Source organism: Sebastes umbrosus, chromosome 22, assembly GCF_015220745.1.
Source record: "Sebastes umbrosus isolate fSebUmb1 chromosome 22, fSebUmb1.pri, whole genome shotgun sequence".
Classification (NCBI taxonomy): Eukaryota; Metazoa; Chordata; class Actinopteri; order Perciformes; family Sebastidae; genus Sebastes; species Sebastes umbrosus.
Genome location: NC_051290.1, coordinates 8,272,881 through 8,290,970, shown reverse-complemented (window position 1 = coordinate 8,290,970; position 18,090 = coordinate 8,272,881). Strand labels below are relative to the sequence as shown.

The following is an 18,090-nucleotide window of genomic DNA, read 5'->3' as shown; positions in this document are numbered from 1 at the left end:
TTTGCTCACACTGTGTGATTATTCAGCTTCATGTTGTATTGATTAGTTTAATTTTGTCAGCTATTATTAGATTTAGTACTAGTCCTGAGATCAAAAGTCCATGTTAGTTGTAGTCATAGCCAAAAAAAAGATTAGTTGACAAAAATATTATTCTCATTCATTCATTTTTAGTCCTTGTAGCCGTGGGGTTTCTGTCTTGACAGTAACATTACTACACACTCACTCTTTCTCTCTGTCGTTATATTTAAAATGGGTCCAAATGTCGACCTGTTATTTTCTCCACCATGCCCTCTGTTGCCATCATGTCCTTTTCCCATCACCGCCAGCCTTTTGCCGAGCTCCTTCAGCCTTTGTAGGGTGCAGCTAGCTCTATGTTAACACTGTTGGCGTTGCGCTGCTGGTGTCCAAAGTTACCTTCAAACACCTTTTAACATCTAAACAAACAGGTAATAGTAATAACGCTATGCTAAAGAGTTGCTGTGTAGTTGGTTGCACCAACAATAAATCCAAAACGTTGACCTCCGATTTGTTCTCCTGCCTTGTCCTAAAAAAGATCTAATAGAGGGGCTTTATGGCTCCAAGCTATAGACCAGACCAGCATGGTGTCATCGCCGAGGCTGAGCTCCCTTTTGGGGGAAAGAAACTCACTGTCACAGAAGAGAAAATTATGAAAAGCTGTTGTGTAGCGGGTTAACCGAGGCTTTCACTCTGACATTTGAGGTACATACGATATGTTAATATTCACTGTCAGTGTGCTAAATGGCTAAATGATGCTGGTGACAGTGACTAGCATGGCTAGCTAACGTTAGCTTGAGTGGGAGGCTGCTGCAGTAATACCGTCATACATTAACTATAAAGCCGCATCAGACCGTCTTCTCCAACTAAATCTCAGCCTATAGATCAAACAGTTGGCTATTAACACGTTGGTTATTTACAGACAACACTTAGCCTAACGGGATTCAATCAAATATGTAGAGATGTCTGGATAAATAATATCCAGCAGCTGTGTTGGACGGGGGAAGACTGAAGGAACATGGCAGCGATCAACCTTCATTTGTTAAGGTATCGTCAACGCTCAGGTTCAGGCAAGATCACAAAATAATTATTAGACATGTTTATAAAACAAAAATTTGTATAACAAGAGATGAATGAATACGAACATGTCAAAATTACAATCCAAACACACGTCAAATTGCATTGAGGTCTATGAGATCTTCGGTTTTCTATCCCCCAAAAGGGGGCGCTGCCTTGAATTTTAGTACTAGTATGTGCCGGTCTGATACATTTAATCAATATTTCAAATAGGAAGTGGGGGCAGGCAGGTGTCACCTCAGCTTTTACACGCAGACACCACTGAATCAAATTATATGGCAGTACAATGATCCCGCACCCCACTGGAGTTATTCCTCTGGTGAGACATAAGAATAATAATGTCTAACTATAATTCTCAGTAGTATCGTCTCAGTGCGTGGTGCCTGCCCCGCCCCCCTCCGCCCCACCCTGATCCAGGCTGTGAGCCCAGTCTCTTGTCTTGTGTGTGTGATCAGAGAGCCAAGGAGGTGGGAGGGTGGAGGTAGTGGGGTGGTGCTAATGGCATGCAGACTACTGAAGCCTGATCACATTCACTCATTACCCCCACCCTGACACCAACACCAGCTCCCCCCCTCCCTCCTCCTGGGCCGCAGTGCTCCAGACAAAGACATCCCCACACACACACACACACACACACACACACACACACACACACCAACACATTACACCTCAAAATGGATGCATTAATGCTGCCTTTTTTTTTGTAGTCAGCGCCACACACAGATGCTAAGTGTTTGTTCCCTGCTCATGTGTGGACAAGTCTGAGATGTGACTGAATACAATGATGGTAATTTCATCATGCGTTGTGTCTGCTGGCAGCCTGCGCTCTTTAAAGCTTTTTATTCTTTTAAAGAGGCCGAGTCGTCTACCTTCCAAACGTGGCTCTGCCCATTGAGATTTTATAGGTGATACAGTGACAGAGCTGTCTGTATTTTAGTGCAGCTTTTCTCAGTAGCAAAGCATGAAGTCAACAATGGCAATGTTCCGTTCTAACCATTTCACCACAATCTGAGACAGGTGGTTAGAAAACCAATGCTTTGGTTATCATTGACAATCTTATCTTTAACACTGATAATCATTTACTATGGTTAGATTTTCTTCTTCTCTGCTGTATCCAGCTACTGAAAGCACCATCGTTTTCAAGCCATGTAATTCATCTCATAGTGGTTTGAATTTTTAAATTTCTTGTTTTAGAAATTTTGCATTTGTCTACTGCTTTGACAATATTGTTTTTAGTACAGTCTGCCAAATAACACCTGAAGGTGACTCGATAAAAAAACGTAAGTTCAGACCGACCTTTTCTCTCTCTCTGGCACACACACAGTGCGGCGGCACTCCTTGTCTTGGTAATTGTCAGTGCAAAAGCCATAATTTACTAAATGAACATCATGCTGTATTGAAGAAGACTTGAAACTAGCGATTGAGACCATAAACTCATGTTTACTGAGTTAATAAATCAAGTGAGAAGTAGGGCCATTTTCTCATAGACTTCTATACAATCAGACTTCTTTTTGCAACCAGAGGAGTCGCCCCCTGCTGGCTGTTAGAAAGAATGCAAGTTTAAGGCACTTCGGCATTGGCTTCACTTCTCAGACCCAGATGTTGCCCACTTTTTCCAACGGTGGGGAACTGAACTGAAAGTGAAACTTATCCATGCTCTCTTCAAAGCAGCCAGACTCCGTTGACAAAAAATGCATTGACAAGTTTCACTTTTAGTTCAGTTCCCCGTTGGAAAATATTAGCGTACACTTCAACTGATATTGATTTTTGGCTGGACCACAGAGGGCCAGTCCTACAAATGCAAAAGTTTGTCACTGAGTGATGAAGTTACACAATTGGTCAGCCGAGTGTTGGAGTTTCCTCATTGGCCGTTGCTCTTTCAAAATGAAAAGGCAGAAAAAGTCCTTTATGCAAATGAGCCGGTCCAGCATGACGCGTACGGCTCACGAAACTTGGACCAAGCTGTCAAACTAGGCAATCTAGTCGTAAAATGAAACCAGATTCAGCAGTGGCATAGAATATTTCTCACTTAAAATGTTTTCAGAAATAGATTTAGACAGTTTACGAGCAGGTCGCCATGTTGTTTCCTGTTTGAAACGGCGAGCAGAAAACCAGGGACATACTACGTTACCGCTTGAACGGCAAGTTGAGTGGAGCAGCGCGTCCCTTAGCGTCCTTGCCGGAACTGGTGGACATGTACGGCTGGATTTAACATTATAGACATGATCACTGACTATTTGTGTAACAATTTAGCCACAAATTCACAGACTGACCAGACACGGTCCAGACATATACTTGTCCGAGTCTTGTTTTAGGTGTCTAAAATATGTTTTGCTGCTGCCCCCGTCCACAGCAGTACATTGCTTTGCTCCTGTGCTGATACTCCTGACTGTTTCTCCAAACTCCATCTATTGAAGGTAACACACTGACTCTGGAGAAGTTCTGAAAAAGCTCCATTTCTTTAGAGTGACAAAAACCTGCTTAACAAAATTGTTAAAAGTCCATCCAACCTGTCATAGACCCAGAGTTATGTTCTACTGTCTGCGTCGGCGACTACACTAGGGTCCGTGTGACGTATCATTAGAGGGTGTTACACGTAGGCCCTGTGTGGACGTCTTTGAACCGCCAATTCTTCGTGGCTACAAGTGGTAGCGTAGCGATCTACTGTGCATGTCTGGAACGCGTCCTCCACAGCGGACGGTATAATCAGAACTACTATGGTGCTGTTGGCAGCTGTCTGTGTCCGTTTGGGATTAGAACCAAGGCTTAACAGTGATGAAGAAGTGTACCAGCTCCCTCCAGCTCCCTGCTGCTCATTTGTACTAAAACCTTGCTTCATCTGACTCACTTTTTTTTTTTTTTTCATCACTGCTCTCCTCCTCTTCCTCCTCATTCTACACACACACACACACACACACACACACACACACACACACACACACACACACACACACACACACACACACACACACACACACACACACACACGCACACCAATTCTTTGTGCAGAACAAAAGGCCCTTGATCTGTCCCCGAGGGCCACAGCACTCAACGGGTTAATTCTGACTTGCCTTGTGTCTTTGTGAGAGCGAAGAAAACGTGTGTGTGTGTGTGTGTGTGTGTGTGTGTGTGTTTGTCTGTAGGAGTGTGTTACTGTTATGCTGTGTGCGCTGTAAGTGTCTGTCGCTCCTTCTGTGTGTGTGTGCGTGTGGTTTCTTCTTCGTGGGTGTGTGTGTGTTTTCTTCTTCGTGTGTGTGTGTGGTTTCTTCTTCGTGTGTTTGTGTGTGTGTGTGTGTGTGTGTGTGTTTGGAGGGAGTTGGGGATACATGTTGGGGGGGGGATGGGCGCCTCAGGTTTGGTACACAGGGTTTCCTACTTTGTCTGGCAGGGACTAGCTGGACAGGAGGAGGAGGGGGGGTTGAGAGGTTAACAGAAAAGGGGTGTGGCTTAAGGTACCGTCCCTCTCGCTCGCTATCTCCCTCAGTCTCTCTCTCTCTCTCTCCTTTGCCCTCACTGACAGGGTTTCCTGTGGCTGAGTGCAGGGGCGGAGTCCACGGAGATGGAGCGATATAGTCCCTCCCCTCCAGCTTGCAACAAATTACTCACCCGCCTGAAATTAGGAATGCGCAATCTAGTGGCCGAACACACACACACACACTCACAGACACACACACACACACACACACATAGCCGCCTATGGCTTAATTTTTTCATGTATCTTACTGTCTGGAAACATTGGCGTCATGTGGGTGGGTCATGTGAAACAGTCGCATTGTTTTTCTGTAAGTCCATTAATAACCGTGTCTGTGCGTTAGTAGTAGAAAGCAAAGATCAAGTACACAGTTTAAATCCTTCCATTTCTTATAAAAGTCTTAATTCGAGGAATCACACCGTTGAGCTCTCAGGACCAATTTTCTCTAACCTGATAATTTGATGACCTTTGAACTCTCGTAAAGTGCTTTACGGAGGATTAACATAATATCAACTGCTGCAATAGGAAGTAAGAAATGCAAGTAAGAAATTAACTGGGAGGACAACAACTGTAAAAGGTCATTACATAAGAGTACGACTATAAACATAGTGGCATGAGGTATAAGGTCAGGTTCAGACAACAGTACTGCATGTGCAAAAAGGCAGCTTCCTTATTCATGTCGAAATTAATCTTTAACGGTTGACAAATTTTATGTCATCTCGTGCAATATATTGCCACATCGCCAAACCCTGGCTTGCAATTGTTGACACAGAGGTTAAAATGATTGTCGCTGTTAAAGGTATAAGGTGTAAAGTCCAGTTTCAAGGTAGTTTTGGAAACTGAGAAGACTCCAAAATCACAAATCTGTTGCTCAAACTGGACCTTATGGATCATATTTTGTTTTCTCCAGTAGGCGATTTGTTAATTTTTAACAGCGGGGACGCCCCAGCTAGAGAATATTATCGATCCAAGACGAAACTGACAGAAGGGCAAGATTCAGAGAAAAAGTCGCAATTGCGATTCCGTCTGCTACTTCAGCACCACGGACAGCGTCGTGGTCGCGTCGTTTATCAATACACAGCACAGTTAGGCAATAGATTCTAACTGGCACAAACCTCAGTCAGATAAAGGATCAATGAGTTAGACAGACTAGCATAACATATTCTGCCCCTGTACTCAGACACACCAAGCCGACATCAAAAGAACCAGCGGTGATGAAGGCATGAAGGCCGACTGTTGCGTTGACTCACGTCGCCTTCGTCTTGGCCGACAAGTTGCACTTGAACACACCGCAAAAACTACAGCTGATGGCCAGTTATCGTGTACGTTCTGCGCCTGCGTGAGAGGAAATAACTCTCCACACCAGCAGGCGGCAGTACTCTGTATTCATCATTCAAAAAGGGAAACAGGAAGACCGAGGACGCCGGATATACAAGCTGCTGTTGTGATACGGACATGAAACAAAGCAGCGTTTGCCGACCATTTTCACACCACTCTCACTCACCGCTTAGCTCTATTCCAGATGACCACGTTGTTTTGAGAATATCCGTGTATTGGAGTGATCAGATGAGATGAAGATGAAAAATGAGAAGAGCCTCCTGTGTGTGGTGCGGTACACAGCACAAATCTAGGCTCCAAAATAACCGTCGGCATATCGTGGGCTTGGTGTGTCAGGGCCCTGACAAAGGGGATGGCACCCCCCCCTTGAATTTAATTAACACAGAGCTGTTTACCGGTCTGAACAACCGGTAAAAGCAGGCGCTCACAATTCAATTGTAAACTATTGGACCTGGCGAAATTTCCCTGTTCACACCCCATCAGCACGTACACTGGAAGATACAGTTCTGACACCATCTCTGTGAGAGATGGAAAAAGAGAGGGAGAGAAAGGAGAGCACTAAAGAGATGGATTAGGTGAGAGCAAAAGAAGAACTAAACAAACTGTGATAGGATACATATTTCATTGCAAAAATCATCAGATTAGGCCTCACAGCAGTGACAACCATGTGACCTATGAAGCTGCTCTGGGCCCAGCGGCCACCAGGGGGCCTCTCTGGGAAAATGTGGATATTAACCAAGGCATGGGTATGCTTGATGCCTTCATTCAACCTCCTGTCAATGGACAAACTGCTACTGTGAAGTTTTTTTCTTTTCTTTTTACTTTCCCAAGTTTAAAAAAAAAAAAAAATCCTGAAAAAAAAGTTCCCCCTCCTGCGGGGTTCCTGACCCACCGGATGCAGATCAGTGTTTTACAGGAATTCTGTATGTCTTCTTTCAGTTTGTGACGGTGTATATGATGTTTGTTCATGTCAGTAGAAAAGCAGTGCTGACGCTGATGTGTTTGTGTTGCAGGAGAATTTGAGGAGGAGTCGAAGCAGCCGACGCCGTCTGAACAACAGAAACACCAGCTCAAACACAGAGAACTCTTCCTGTCTCGACAGTTTGAATCTCTACCTGCTACTCACATACGGTACGTGTTTACTGACAGGAGTTGCTGACGGAACTGCAGTTCAGTTTGAGTCCAGAACACCTGCCATGCACAGTTGCTGGTCCTCGCTGCAGCCACTCTCAGCTGTTAAGGCACTGATGTGTGCTACCCCATCTGATTTCCTTTTTAGAAAGAGTTGTTGTCTATCCTGTTCAGCTGTTGATGAATGAGTTATCAAGTGATACTATAGTGACAGAGGGGCACACGTATACCACATATTAGACTTAGTCATGCAGGCATATTACATACTGTAGATATCCAAGTACGGTGAACTCCTCCTTATCCTGACACCACTGTTATCTTAAACCAAACCAGCTGCACCAGCAACAGATGTCCATGTCATTCACATTTTCATATTCATGATCAGGTTATTGGTACATATGATAAGACTAACAGATGGACCATAGATATTTTCACTCTCTTTCTGAGCAGCACATTCAGATTATTGAGATTCTGAAGTTTGTTTGTGTACAGAAAAGTTGTCTATAGCAAAATGATTTTCTTATTGGCTGTGATGTTATTGCATGTCTTCACATCAAACCTTTATTTTAACCTTTGAGGCTGTAGAGAATCTGTGAATCTTTGCTCATGCTGTATTTTGCCCGGATTCTGTACAGATGTGATGTGCTATCGTAGCTCTGGGTGACCACAGACACATAGAAGATTTATTTCCTCCATTTCTGATTCAACAACTTCAGGACGTCAGTGACGACAGGAGGAGAATCTCAACACTGATAGGCTTTCACGACACAACGTCACGCGAATTTCCCGCTCAAGTTGAAATATTTCAACTCCAGCGAATGATGTGAATTTGGCATGTTTGCGTTGTGCCAGTCGCGTTGCCCGCGAGGATTTGCATCCATCCGCCTCTTCGCATTGACTTTGTATATAATCGCGCCGCACGATAACGTTCGCTTCGCTCTTGGTGGTGAACACACCATCACACATCCTGGTGTCTGAATGATTCTCTCTGTCTCCCCAGGGGGAAATGTAACGTCACCCTCCTCAATGAAACAGACGTCTTGGCCGGCTACCTGGAGAAAGAGGTGAGACGGGCGCCTGGGTTAGCTCAGTTGGTAGAGCGGGCGTCCATGTATCAAGGCTTGGTCCTGACCGCGGCGGCCCGGGTTCGAATCCGGCCTGTGGCCCTTTCCGCATCCACTCTCTCTCTCCCCCCTTTCAAGACTCTATCCACTGTCCTGTCAATAAAAATGGAAAATGCCCCCAAAAAAATAACTTTAAAAAAAAAAAAAAAGAAAGAGGTGAGACACCATCTGTTCATTTATCATCAGCTCATTACTTTGGTGCTCATGTGTTCGAGTTTTGAAGTTTTGAAGTGAATAAATTGTTGGATCAAAGTGCATTTTTTCAAGCAGCTGTAATCGTTTTCTGTGTGTTCTTTCCAGGACTGTTTCTTCTACTCGTTGGTGTTCGACCCCGTCCAGAAGACCCTACTGGCGGACCAGGGCGAGATCCGGGTGGGCTCGAAGTACCAGGCAGAGATCCCTGACAAGCTAGCTGATGGTGAGCAGCACATTTATAGTCGGAGCTACCAGGCAAACAAATGTTTCCTTAAATCCAGTTGCTACTTGAGCTGTTTGCACCTGTAAAAAAAAAAAAATAGAAATTTGAAAAAAGTTGAACCCAGTTCCTCCTCGTCTCAGTTGAATCAGACACCCGGATCCAGGAGAAGCTGGAGACCAAGGTGTGGGACCCCAACAACCAGCTCAAAGACCCTCAGATCGACCAGTTCCTGGTGGTGGCAAGGTAACGCTCCCCCTGCCATCTGTCACTCAGTTGCATCATCATCATCATCACTAAATCCTGTTGCCATGACGACTTCTGACTCAACCATCCACAGGACAGCTTTTCTAGAGGAAATGTGTGAATTGGCAACAGGTTTAATCTCATGGGAGAATATTTGTTCATGGTTGATATACATGTAATATCTGATAGTAAAAGAGTTATGAGACGGAGGTCAGCAGAATAACAGTGACTGATGTCATGCAGACGTCTGCCCTGGCCTTACTGGAGGTATTCATTTCAATTCAGGCTACATATATATATACACATTTTGTATAGCATATGCCAAAACTGCATACGAATATGGATTTAACATTGTAGTTTAGCAATGGAATAATGATGCTACACAAGTGTTTTGGAGGTGCAGCACAGTTTATTTTTAAAGGAAATCTATAGGAAGTTTGCTTTTGGAGGGAATCATCCTGCTGCCCATAAATTGGTCCATGAGCCAAACACTCCATCTAGTGTTCATTTAATGAACATTCAGCACTACTCATGTTAACCCTGTTGTAGAACGGACAGATCAGTGATAGTAACCAGCATCTATTCTTTTTTTTTTCCAGAGCTGTGGGGACCTTTGCTCGGGCCCTGGACTGCAGCAGCTCCATCCGCCAGCCCAGCCTCCATATGAGTGCAGCTGCAGCCTCCAGAGACATCACACTGGTGAGACTATTGACTGTGTGTGTGTGTGCTTGTTTTTCCATCCTATATTGATATTTTGGACCAAATGTGTCAAGAAAAAAGTTTTTTTTTATTCACTGTTGAAGTTTTTAAATTTGAAATTAGCATTAATTAATTCTGATGACAGACGCCTTGTATCATTTCTTGTTAGTACACAACAGCACAGTTTACTGTGTAAAAATTAGGGCTGTCAATGTCAACGCGATAATAACATGTTAACGCAAATTTGTTTAAACACTACTAATTTCTTTAATGCATTAACGCAATTTTTAATTAACCTCTTAAAATCCCGATGGGCCGCCGATCTTTCGGAGGTTGTAGTGGGCTCAGTTTTAAAGCTATAGTGAAGATACTGGCATCATATGAAACTAGACCCTAAACTAAGGAACCTAAGGAATCCATTTGTATCAACCATTTTCATACTCCCTTCTCTCTGCTCTCAGTTCCATGCTATGGACACGTTGCAGAAGAACAACTACGACCTGGCCAAAGCCATGTCCACCCTGGTTCCTCAGGGGGGTCCGGTGCTCTGCCGCGACGAGATGGAGGAGTGGAGCGCCTCAGAGGCCATGCTGTTCGAGGAGGCTCTGGAGAAATACGGCAAGGACTTCAACGACATCCGCCAGGACTTTGTAAGCTCTTCTTCTCTGCTGTTTCTCTCAGTGGATATACTGTATATGTATTCACTGTTGATGCACACATTTCATGCTTTGTTATCAGTAGGATGAGGAACTGAACTGTGTCCTGTTTGTATCCTTCCTCTCCCTCAGCTGCCCTGGAAGTCTCTAGCCAGTGTGGTCCAGTTCTACTACATGTGGAAGACTACTGACCGCTACATCCAGCAGGTAGGTCTACACAGTAAGCCACAAAATACCACCGTTTGATTTGACTGCTTTTTTCACAAACCAATTTCCCATCGCCCGTTTTCTCTCTGTCAGAAACGACTAAAGGCAGCAGAGGCAGACAGCAAGCTGAAGCAGGTGTACATCCCCACCTAGTGAGTGTTACTGTAAACTGCTACACAAAGTACCTTCCTCCAGTTAGACCTGCTATGAGAATAACTCCCCTTTCCTCTCTCCACTCTCACCAGCACCAAACCCAACCCCAACCAGATCATGGTGCCAGGCAGCAAGCCTGGTATGAATGGGGCAGCAGGCTTTCAGAAAGGACTCAGCTGTGAGAGCTGCCACAGTAAGTACACACTCTGCAGTGAGGGTTTGATGGGGACAGTTTCTGAGAACAGGAGCAGGGCTCCAGACTAACTTTTTACATTGCGATTGCATTTGTGCGTCTAATTTTTTCATTTAGGTGCACCAGCACATAATGTAGGTGCACCCAATTAAAATGTTTAGTCGCACTCTACAGGTTCGTGGTCGTACTCTGTAACCCCGAGGAGAAGATATTTTAGAGAAAACATGACTCCAGATGTTTGTAGTACAGTACTGATCACAACAATCTGTGTAATATGATGGTGACGGCTGTGTGTGACTTCTAACTGTTACATCACTGAGTGTAATCTGTGCAGTCAGTAAATAGTATAAGCCTGTTGAGATGCCTCTCTAACAGTGACTCTCCCTCCACCAACCCAGCGGCCCAGTCTCCTCAGTGGTATGCCTGGGGGCCTCCCAACATGCAGTGCAGACTGTGCGCCTCCTGCTGGATCTACTGGAAGAAGTATGGAGGCCTGAAGACCCCCACACAGCTAGAGGGCGCCGCTAGAGCTGGCTCTGTAAGTCTCCATCCTCACAGTCTCATGATGTTTTTCATATCAGTCAACAGCAGTACTGTTACAATGTTAGACTCAGAATCTCAGAATGACCCGTCCTCATGGTATCCCCTCTTCCCCTCTCTGTCCAGGAGGCAGGCCCCCGCGGTCACATGACACGCCAGGAGGTCCAGGGCATGTCGCCGTTCACCCGCAACGAGGGCCGAGCCAAGCTGCTGGCCAAGAATCGCCAGACGTTCATCCTGCAGACCACCAAGCTGACCCGCATCGCTCGGCGGGTGTGTGAGGACATCCTGCAGCCTCGCCGCGCTGCACGGCGGCCCTACGCCTCCATCAACGCCAACGCCGTCAAGGCTGAGTGTATGTACAATACTCTCACTTTAGTTTCCTGAGGGTAGACGTGATTTTATGTGTAAATGATACGTCCTGTAAAGCTTATTTTTAGGGTTCTCAGTTAGTTTCACTCATGCTTTTAAATATACTGTTTAAATTAGCAGAATAAATAATAAGATTAATCTAAACCAGGTTGTACGTTGGTTGTTTCTTCAGGTATAATCAGGCTGCCCAAAGCCACAAAAACTCCTCTAAAGACCAAGGTGGTGCCTCGACAGTCGCTGGCCAACATAGTGAAGGATTTAGGTAAGAACACGTCACGTGACCATCACGTCTCTGAATCCACCTCCTTCAGTAGGATTGGTTGTTGAGGAGTGTTGTTGTGTCTCTGCAGCCATCTCCGCTCCTCTGAAACTGAAGGCGTCTAGAGGACCCCCGACACCCATCAACAGGAACCAGGCCAGCCAGCCCCGCGTGGGCCAAAGCCTGCTGGGAAAGAGAGGCTTCGACAGCGTTAGTATTACACATATTACTCAAAACACCCTTCTCTGCATATGTCCTTCACTGCTTTTACTTTTACCAGAAAAAAAACTGTCATGGCTATTTTCAAAGGGGTCCCTTGACCTCCAGATATGTAAACAGATATGTAATGTATGAAAATGGGTTCTATGGGTACCCACGAGTCTCCCCTTTATAGACATGCCCACTTTATGATAATCACATGCAGTTTGGGGCAAGTCATAGTCAAGTCAGCACACTGACACACTGACAGCTGTTGTTGCCTGTTGGGCTGCAGTTTACCATGTTATGATTTGAGCACATTTTTTTATGCTAAATGCAGTACCTGTGAGGGTTTCTGGACAATATTTGTTATTGTTTTGTGTTGTTAATTGATTTCCAGTAATAAATATATTCATATATTGGCATAAAGCAGCATATTTGTTCACTCCTATGTTGATAAGAGTATTAAATACTTGACAAATCTCTGTTTAAGGTACATTTTGAACAGATAAAAAATATGCGATTAACTATGGACAATCATGCGATTAATCGTGATTGAATATTTGAATCGACTGACAGCCCTAATATAAATATAAATATAGGGGGAGAGATGGATATTACATGCAGAAACGCTCCCCTGGTGGAATCCATCTGGGGCTGTTCCGGCTACATAGAATGCGTCCCAACCACAAGGTCACCAGACACCCCAGCTTGAGTTACTTTGGATTTGTGACTTCCAAGACTGGACACCATTAGGTACACATACCTGAAGTCACAGTATACCAGCTGAGTATGCTGATATCTGCTGGCACCACGGTGGATTACAACAATCTGTCTACATACCATAATATCAATATGTGGTGTCCCTAAAATGTTAACCTTAAAGAAACCAGTCAAAGCACATATCCAACTATCCTGAGGCTGCTGACAGGCCCCGGCCTGTCTTTTGTAATTATGATCACTTGCTGTTTCTTGCCTTTGATTCACTATCCTGGTCTTTCATTGGTTCACAGGCTACAGGGGTGCCCTACCCAGCCAATGGGAGGCCGTACACTTCAGGTATGAGGACCACCTCTCAGTCGGTCATCAAGCGGCAGAAGGTCAGCCAGGGGGAGGCTCCCAACCCTGTGGTGTTTGTGGCTACAAAGGACACCAGGTACATCTCACTTTTTTCATAAAGAACTCATTATTTGGACCAGAGTAGGCCTTATTATTAATGATATTCTATGTGTTGTCTGTCCACCAGGGCTCTGAGGAAACATCTGACCCAGTCAGAGATGCGTCGGGCAGCGAGGAAACCTCATCTCCTGGTCCGGATCAAACTGCCGCCGCCCCCCCGCTCCCTGGCCATGCCCCTGCTCCCCTCCAGCACCAGCGAACCCATCGTCCTGGAGGACTGAAGGGGAGGGACAGGGACGGGGTCTTTTAACAGGACATGGGGGTCGGGTGGGAGTTTTGGGGGGGTGGGAGGGGGGGTCTGTGCTCAAGCCGTCACGTAACCGGCAGCACAGTACGCCATACCAGTAGTCTTTTATTTCCCCTGTTTTCTTTAGTCCTCTGTTACTACCCAAATGTTGATGTGTCCAACACACACACACACACACACACACACACACACACACACACACACACACAAGCGCTAAGACGACTGCACATTTCCATCACACACACACACACACATCGACACACCGACACTCACACACACAACACCTTTGGGCTTTTGTAGTATTTTATTCCAGATCCTGAATTCTTTTTGCTCCCCTTTTCAATGCCGCCTGTTTTTAAATGTGTAATTTAAATCAAGATATTTCTACATCTTGAAACGACGGTGATAAAGCACACTTTGTTTTTCCTCCACCATGTCTCTACGTTTGTGTAAATATATGCACCATTTAAGCGGTGACGCCTGACGGTATGTGAGGGAGGATGGGGAGACTGTGTGGTGGGACAGCTGTATAGGGCTGGGCATCATTTAAAAAAGAACCAACCAGTACCCTTAAAGTGATACCGATAACCAATAGAGTACTTCATTTAATACCCATCCTGTGAATGGAAGCTGTGTGTGTGTGTGTGTCCCACTGGCTAGCTAATCGCCGCCGCTCTGCACAGCACTCATACAGTGGTTACCGCTGATAACCCACAGTGGTGGGACCGCGCTGTCGCGGAAGCGTAGCACTCACCCTCCGGTTCCCCTCCAGGTTAACACTGTTAGCTCTGCACTGTTGCCGCTGTTAGCTCTGTTCGTGCTGTTAGTACCATTAACTGCTAGCTGCCCACTCAGACATCTCCGTGTTCTGAGCCGTGTGCAGGCAGGCAATCCCGGCTGTATGGGTCGTAGCTGCTGCTGTAGCGGGCCAATCACACGTCACATTAAATTTAAAAAAAAGATTGATTGTGATTTGGCTGAGAGCAAAACCATACATTTTTTTGTAGATCTGGGCACAAGAAGGATCGATTGCAGGTATCATTTGACGGGAGAAGTTTCGATACTACTTGGTACTGGGTTATTTCAGTCGATACCTTAAAGGTGTGGAGTAGCGATACCCAGCCCTACAGCTTTAGCTGGCCGGAGGTCTAATCTGATTAGAAAATTTCATTCCGGCAAGGAAAAATCTGACTGGCTAATTAATTGTAACTCACTGACTGTGCTCATGTTCATTGGTGAAGGAGACAGTCAGTGTGAACACACAAGTGTTTGATCCATTTCTCGTCATTTTACTTTTCTCTGTTTGTAACTTTTCAACTTGTCCCATCATCATCATCATCATCAGCCAGGAGCCGAACACAAACCTGCTACAGGGGTTAATAAATCCTAACAGGTCAAGTCCTCCCCCGTCTGCACCTCAGTCCCTCAGTGTCAAAAATACAGAGTGAGCACAAAACAACTGGATATTCGAACAACAGATATTCAGTTCACTGTGACTTTTAATCAGAATTGTTGAAGTAAATCTGGTCCTTAACAGCCGCACACATCATGTTAACCTTAAATTGTTGATAATCGCTAAATTTCTATTGTTTGTGGAGCCTCAACTGAACCCTGACTTAACTGCTCAAATTAGTTTTGTGCTCACTTGCTAGTTTTGTGATTAATTAACTTCCATACCGTCTCCACCTTCGCCAGGCATCACAGTAGCCATTTAAAAAGAAAATAAAAAAATTGAACGCAGGTTGCTTTTGCAGTCAAGCCGCCGCATTTCGTCTCCTGTCATTTCCGATCGCCATACTTTTTATAGCCACTTTTATCCGGTTTGAAGATACGTCCCCAGATACCCAGTGCGTTTTAACAGGCTGCCTGGAATCAGAATGGAGAGGAGTCATCGCTCTGTGGGTTTACAGTGGAGGAGGGATCATGTGTAATGTTGGAGGAAAATCGAATGATTGTGGTTACCGTGGATTTGCACGAGTTACTGTGTGACTGGCCATCATGAGACAACAGATTTTTGGCTTTGAGGTACTATGTTTGAGTCTGCAAAAGTCCAAAATGAAGCCATAATGTGCAACAAAAAAAAAAAGACGTCCATTGTGAGTGGACATTTGTAACCCTGGGATAATGTTAGATTAAAAGCCACAGCATTTCTGACAATGTACTGTTTGGTTGGTTTGAAGGAAACTGACGCAATTCTGTTACTGGTCAGTTGATAAAAGTCTGTTAAAAAAAAGCCGCAATATGTAAATGTACGGAAGACAATTAGGGCCAAAAATGAAGTTCTTGGATCGTGTTAAAAGTTGCAAAAAGAGGTTAAAGTTGTACTTTTTTTTTCTCCTAATATGGATTCATTCAGAACTTAGTTTTCATACGGCCTTGATCCTCTTCTGTAAATGTCAGTCAGAATGATGTTTTTGATTGTGATTGGGTATGATGACGATGTGAAAGAAGTCTTCAGCTTGTCTCAACGTGCTTTCATTTCCTTTGTTTTATTTTGGTTCCCCCTGTTTGTACTGTTCTGAAAGGGTGAGTACTAAAAGTAAGTTGTTAATTGGATGATTATAATCCCTGTGAATCCCCCACAGCAGTGAGGCCTTCCACAGGTTTTATAAGCGAGTTTGGTCCCAATGTGGGCTTTGTAATATTTCTCAAAAAAAAAAGAAATTTGAAGTGTTGAGTTTGTAGCAAATACTAATCTGTGTAAAGACAAGTGGAGAACTGGCATATTTTAAACTTTTTTACATCTAAAGTGTGTAATTCTGCTCCATTATTGTGGAGATGGCTCTAATAGGCTACTGTACATGTGAAACATTGCTCTCCTTCATAGGGTGGGTGGGGTTGGTCATTGAACCAGGGGGCGACATTCAAAAGGGACAGGGTGCTGATTTTTGTATGATGGAGAGACAAAACATGCTACAACTGAAACTTTTTTCTCAAGTGTTTTTTATTCCGACGTCTCTGTATCCTTTAATGTATCTTGATAAGAAAAGAAATAAAGAATTTTTTTTTCTTCGTGGTCAGTCATGGGCTCTTTCTCCACTGTGTTTCTCTCTCCGTGTTCACCAGATCGCTGCCATGCAGGACACTGAGCTCATGTCTTTGGTAGGGCTGGGTATCAAACTTCAATACGTATTTGGTACCAAATTAAATGTGTATCAAAAACGGCCAATTACGGAAAGTTGGCCATAAATGCTTGTCAATTTCTTGGTCATAGTAGTTCAATAAATTTTATCCAGTTAAAAAAAAAATCAATATGTAGAGATGTATTTTCACCCTTACGTCCAAAAAAGTTAAATTACATCCACTGTGATTTAAAATGACAAAACAATAAAAAAAATAAAGGCAGATAATTACTTCCTAAATGAATCCCTTTAAGATTAGCCAATAGCTAAAGGAAACAATAGTCTATTTGGACTATGTGTCCCATCAGACGGCTCTTAATTAGAAGGGGTGTTTTAACTACTTCCGGACTGAGGTGTTAATTTCGACAAATCTGAGCCACTCACCTTTATCAGTTGATTCACACACTGAGGATGTGGATTGAGCTCTGCGGTAAACAAACACTATGAGAGGCTAGGAGAGAACTAACTGACTGTTTCACTGTAAAGGACGGTAAAGAATAGTAAGCAGTGAATACGCTGTGCATGAAACAATAAGACAACAACATGGTGTCCCACATACAGCCCTGTATTTTTATCATAAATGCATACATACTAACAGGATTCAGCTTTATGAAACATACATGGACGTTCTTCTGTTTTTTTAGAGGCAGTTTGCATCAAAAAATTACATAACCGCCTTTAAACGTGAACTTTTTTCTTTTTTAATAATACTTTATTTCAAAAGTTTAATCCAATATAATCGCATGTTCAGATTTTTCTTTACAATTCTGCAAAAATATTTTACAGTATAAAAATAAATTATAGGAAATAGTAAATTTTCTATTAACATTTTTGTTTATTTAATTTATTTTTATTACTTTCTTATTTTTGTATTATTGTTTTGTTTTTTTATTCTATTATTTGTTTTTATTCTTTTTATTTTTATTCTTTATATTTCTTTTCTTAATTTTATTTCAATTTTGAATGTTGAATTTGTTTTCTCTCAACTACTCAACTACTACTTCAAAAATTGGTTTATAAACTATTGTATTTACGAACTGTAAATTGCATATATGCAAACAATAAATAAAGTATATAAAAAAAAGAAATTATAAATTATACAACAAATAAACTGGTAAAGAAGGGAAAAGATGAATAAAAAAAAAGGAAAAAACAAACAAACAAAAAACTCAGGGTCTGCTAAACAATTGGAATAAATTTAAAATGTCTAAACAAATTAATTGTTTTAGTCAATTTAGAATTTTTGGGGTTTTAAGTTTTCAATCAAATATATTTTAAACATGAACATTTATGTACCATGAAGCTGATAGCTGCTACCTGATTGGTCCGTCATCCTCGCACGTGATTGGTTGCTCGAAACACCCCTTGTGACGTCATTGCTTGGAGCACACCTGAAGCTCGTTTGAAGGTGAAGGCGGGAGGTGAGAGGCCAGGTTTAAAAGACAAG

The 18,090-nt window shown here is 43.4% G+C and overlaps 1 protein-coding gene across 2 annotated transcripts in view; it reads left to right on the top strand.

The window, feature by feature from the left end:
- mta2 (metastasis associated 1 family, member 2) overlaps positions 1–13,952 on the top strand; it is a 30,164-nt gene extending 16,212 nt beyond the window's left edge. For both annotated transcript variants that reach the window (XM_037758023.1, XM_037758024.1), the window contains exons 4-18: positions 6,916–7,033; positions 8,034–8,097; positions 8,458–8,575; positions 8,716–8,818; positions 9,418–9,517; positions 9,979–10,167; positions 10,306–10,380; positions 10,474–10,532; positions 10,626–10,726; positions 11,125–11,264; positions 11,393–11,621; positions 11,811–11,900; positions 11,989–12,107; positions 13,109–13,251; positions 13,342–13,952. In XM_037758023.1, coding sequence (XP_037613951.1) covers positions 6,916–7,033; positions 8,034–8,097; positions 8,458–8,575; positions 8,716–8,818; positions 9,418–9,517; positions 9,979–10,167; positions 10,306–10,380; positions 10,474–10,532; positions 10,626–10,726; positions 11,125–11,264; positions 11,393–11,621; positions 11,811–11,900; positions 11,989–12,107; positions 13,109–13,251; positions 13,342–13,495 — 1,802 coding nt within the window. In that variant the 3' untranslated portion in view covers positions 13,496–13,952. The remainder of the gene's footprint in view (positions 1–6,915; positions 7,034–8,033; positions 8,098–8,457; positions 8,576–8,715; positions 8,819–9,417; positions 9,518–9,978; positions 10,168–10,305; positions 10,381–10,473; positions 10,533–10,625; positions 10,727–11,124; positions 11,265–11,392; positions 11,622–11,810; positions 11,901–11,988; positions 12,108–13,108; positions 13,252–13,341) is intronic.
- Positions 13,953–18,090: the final 4,138 nt, after the last annotated feature.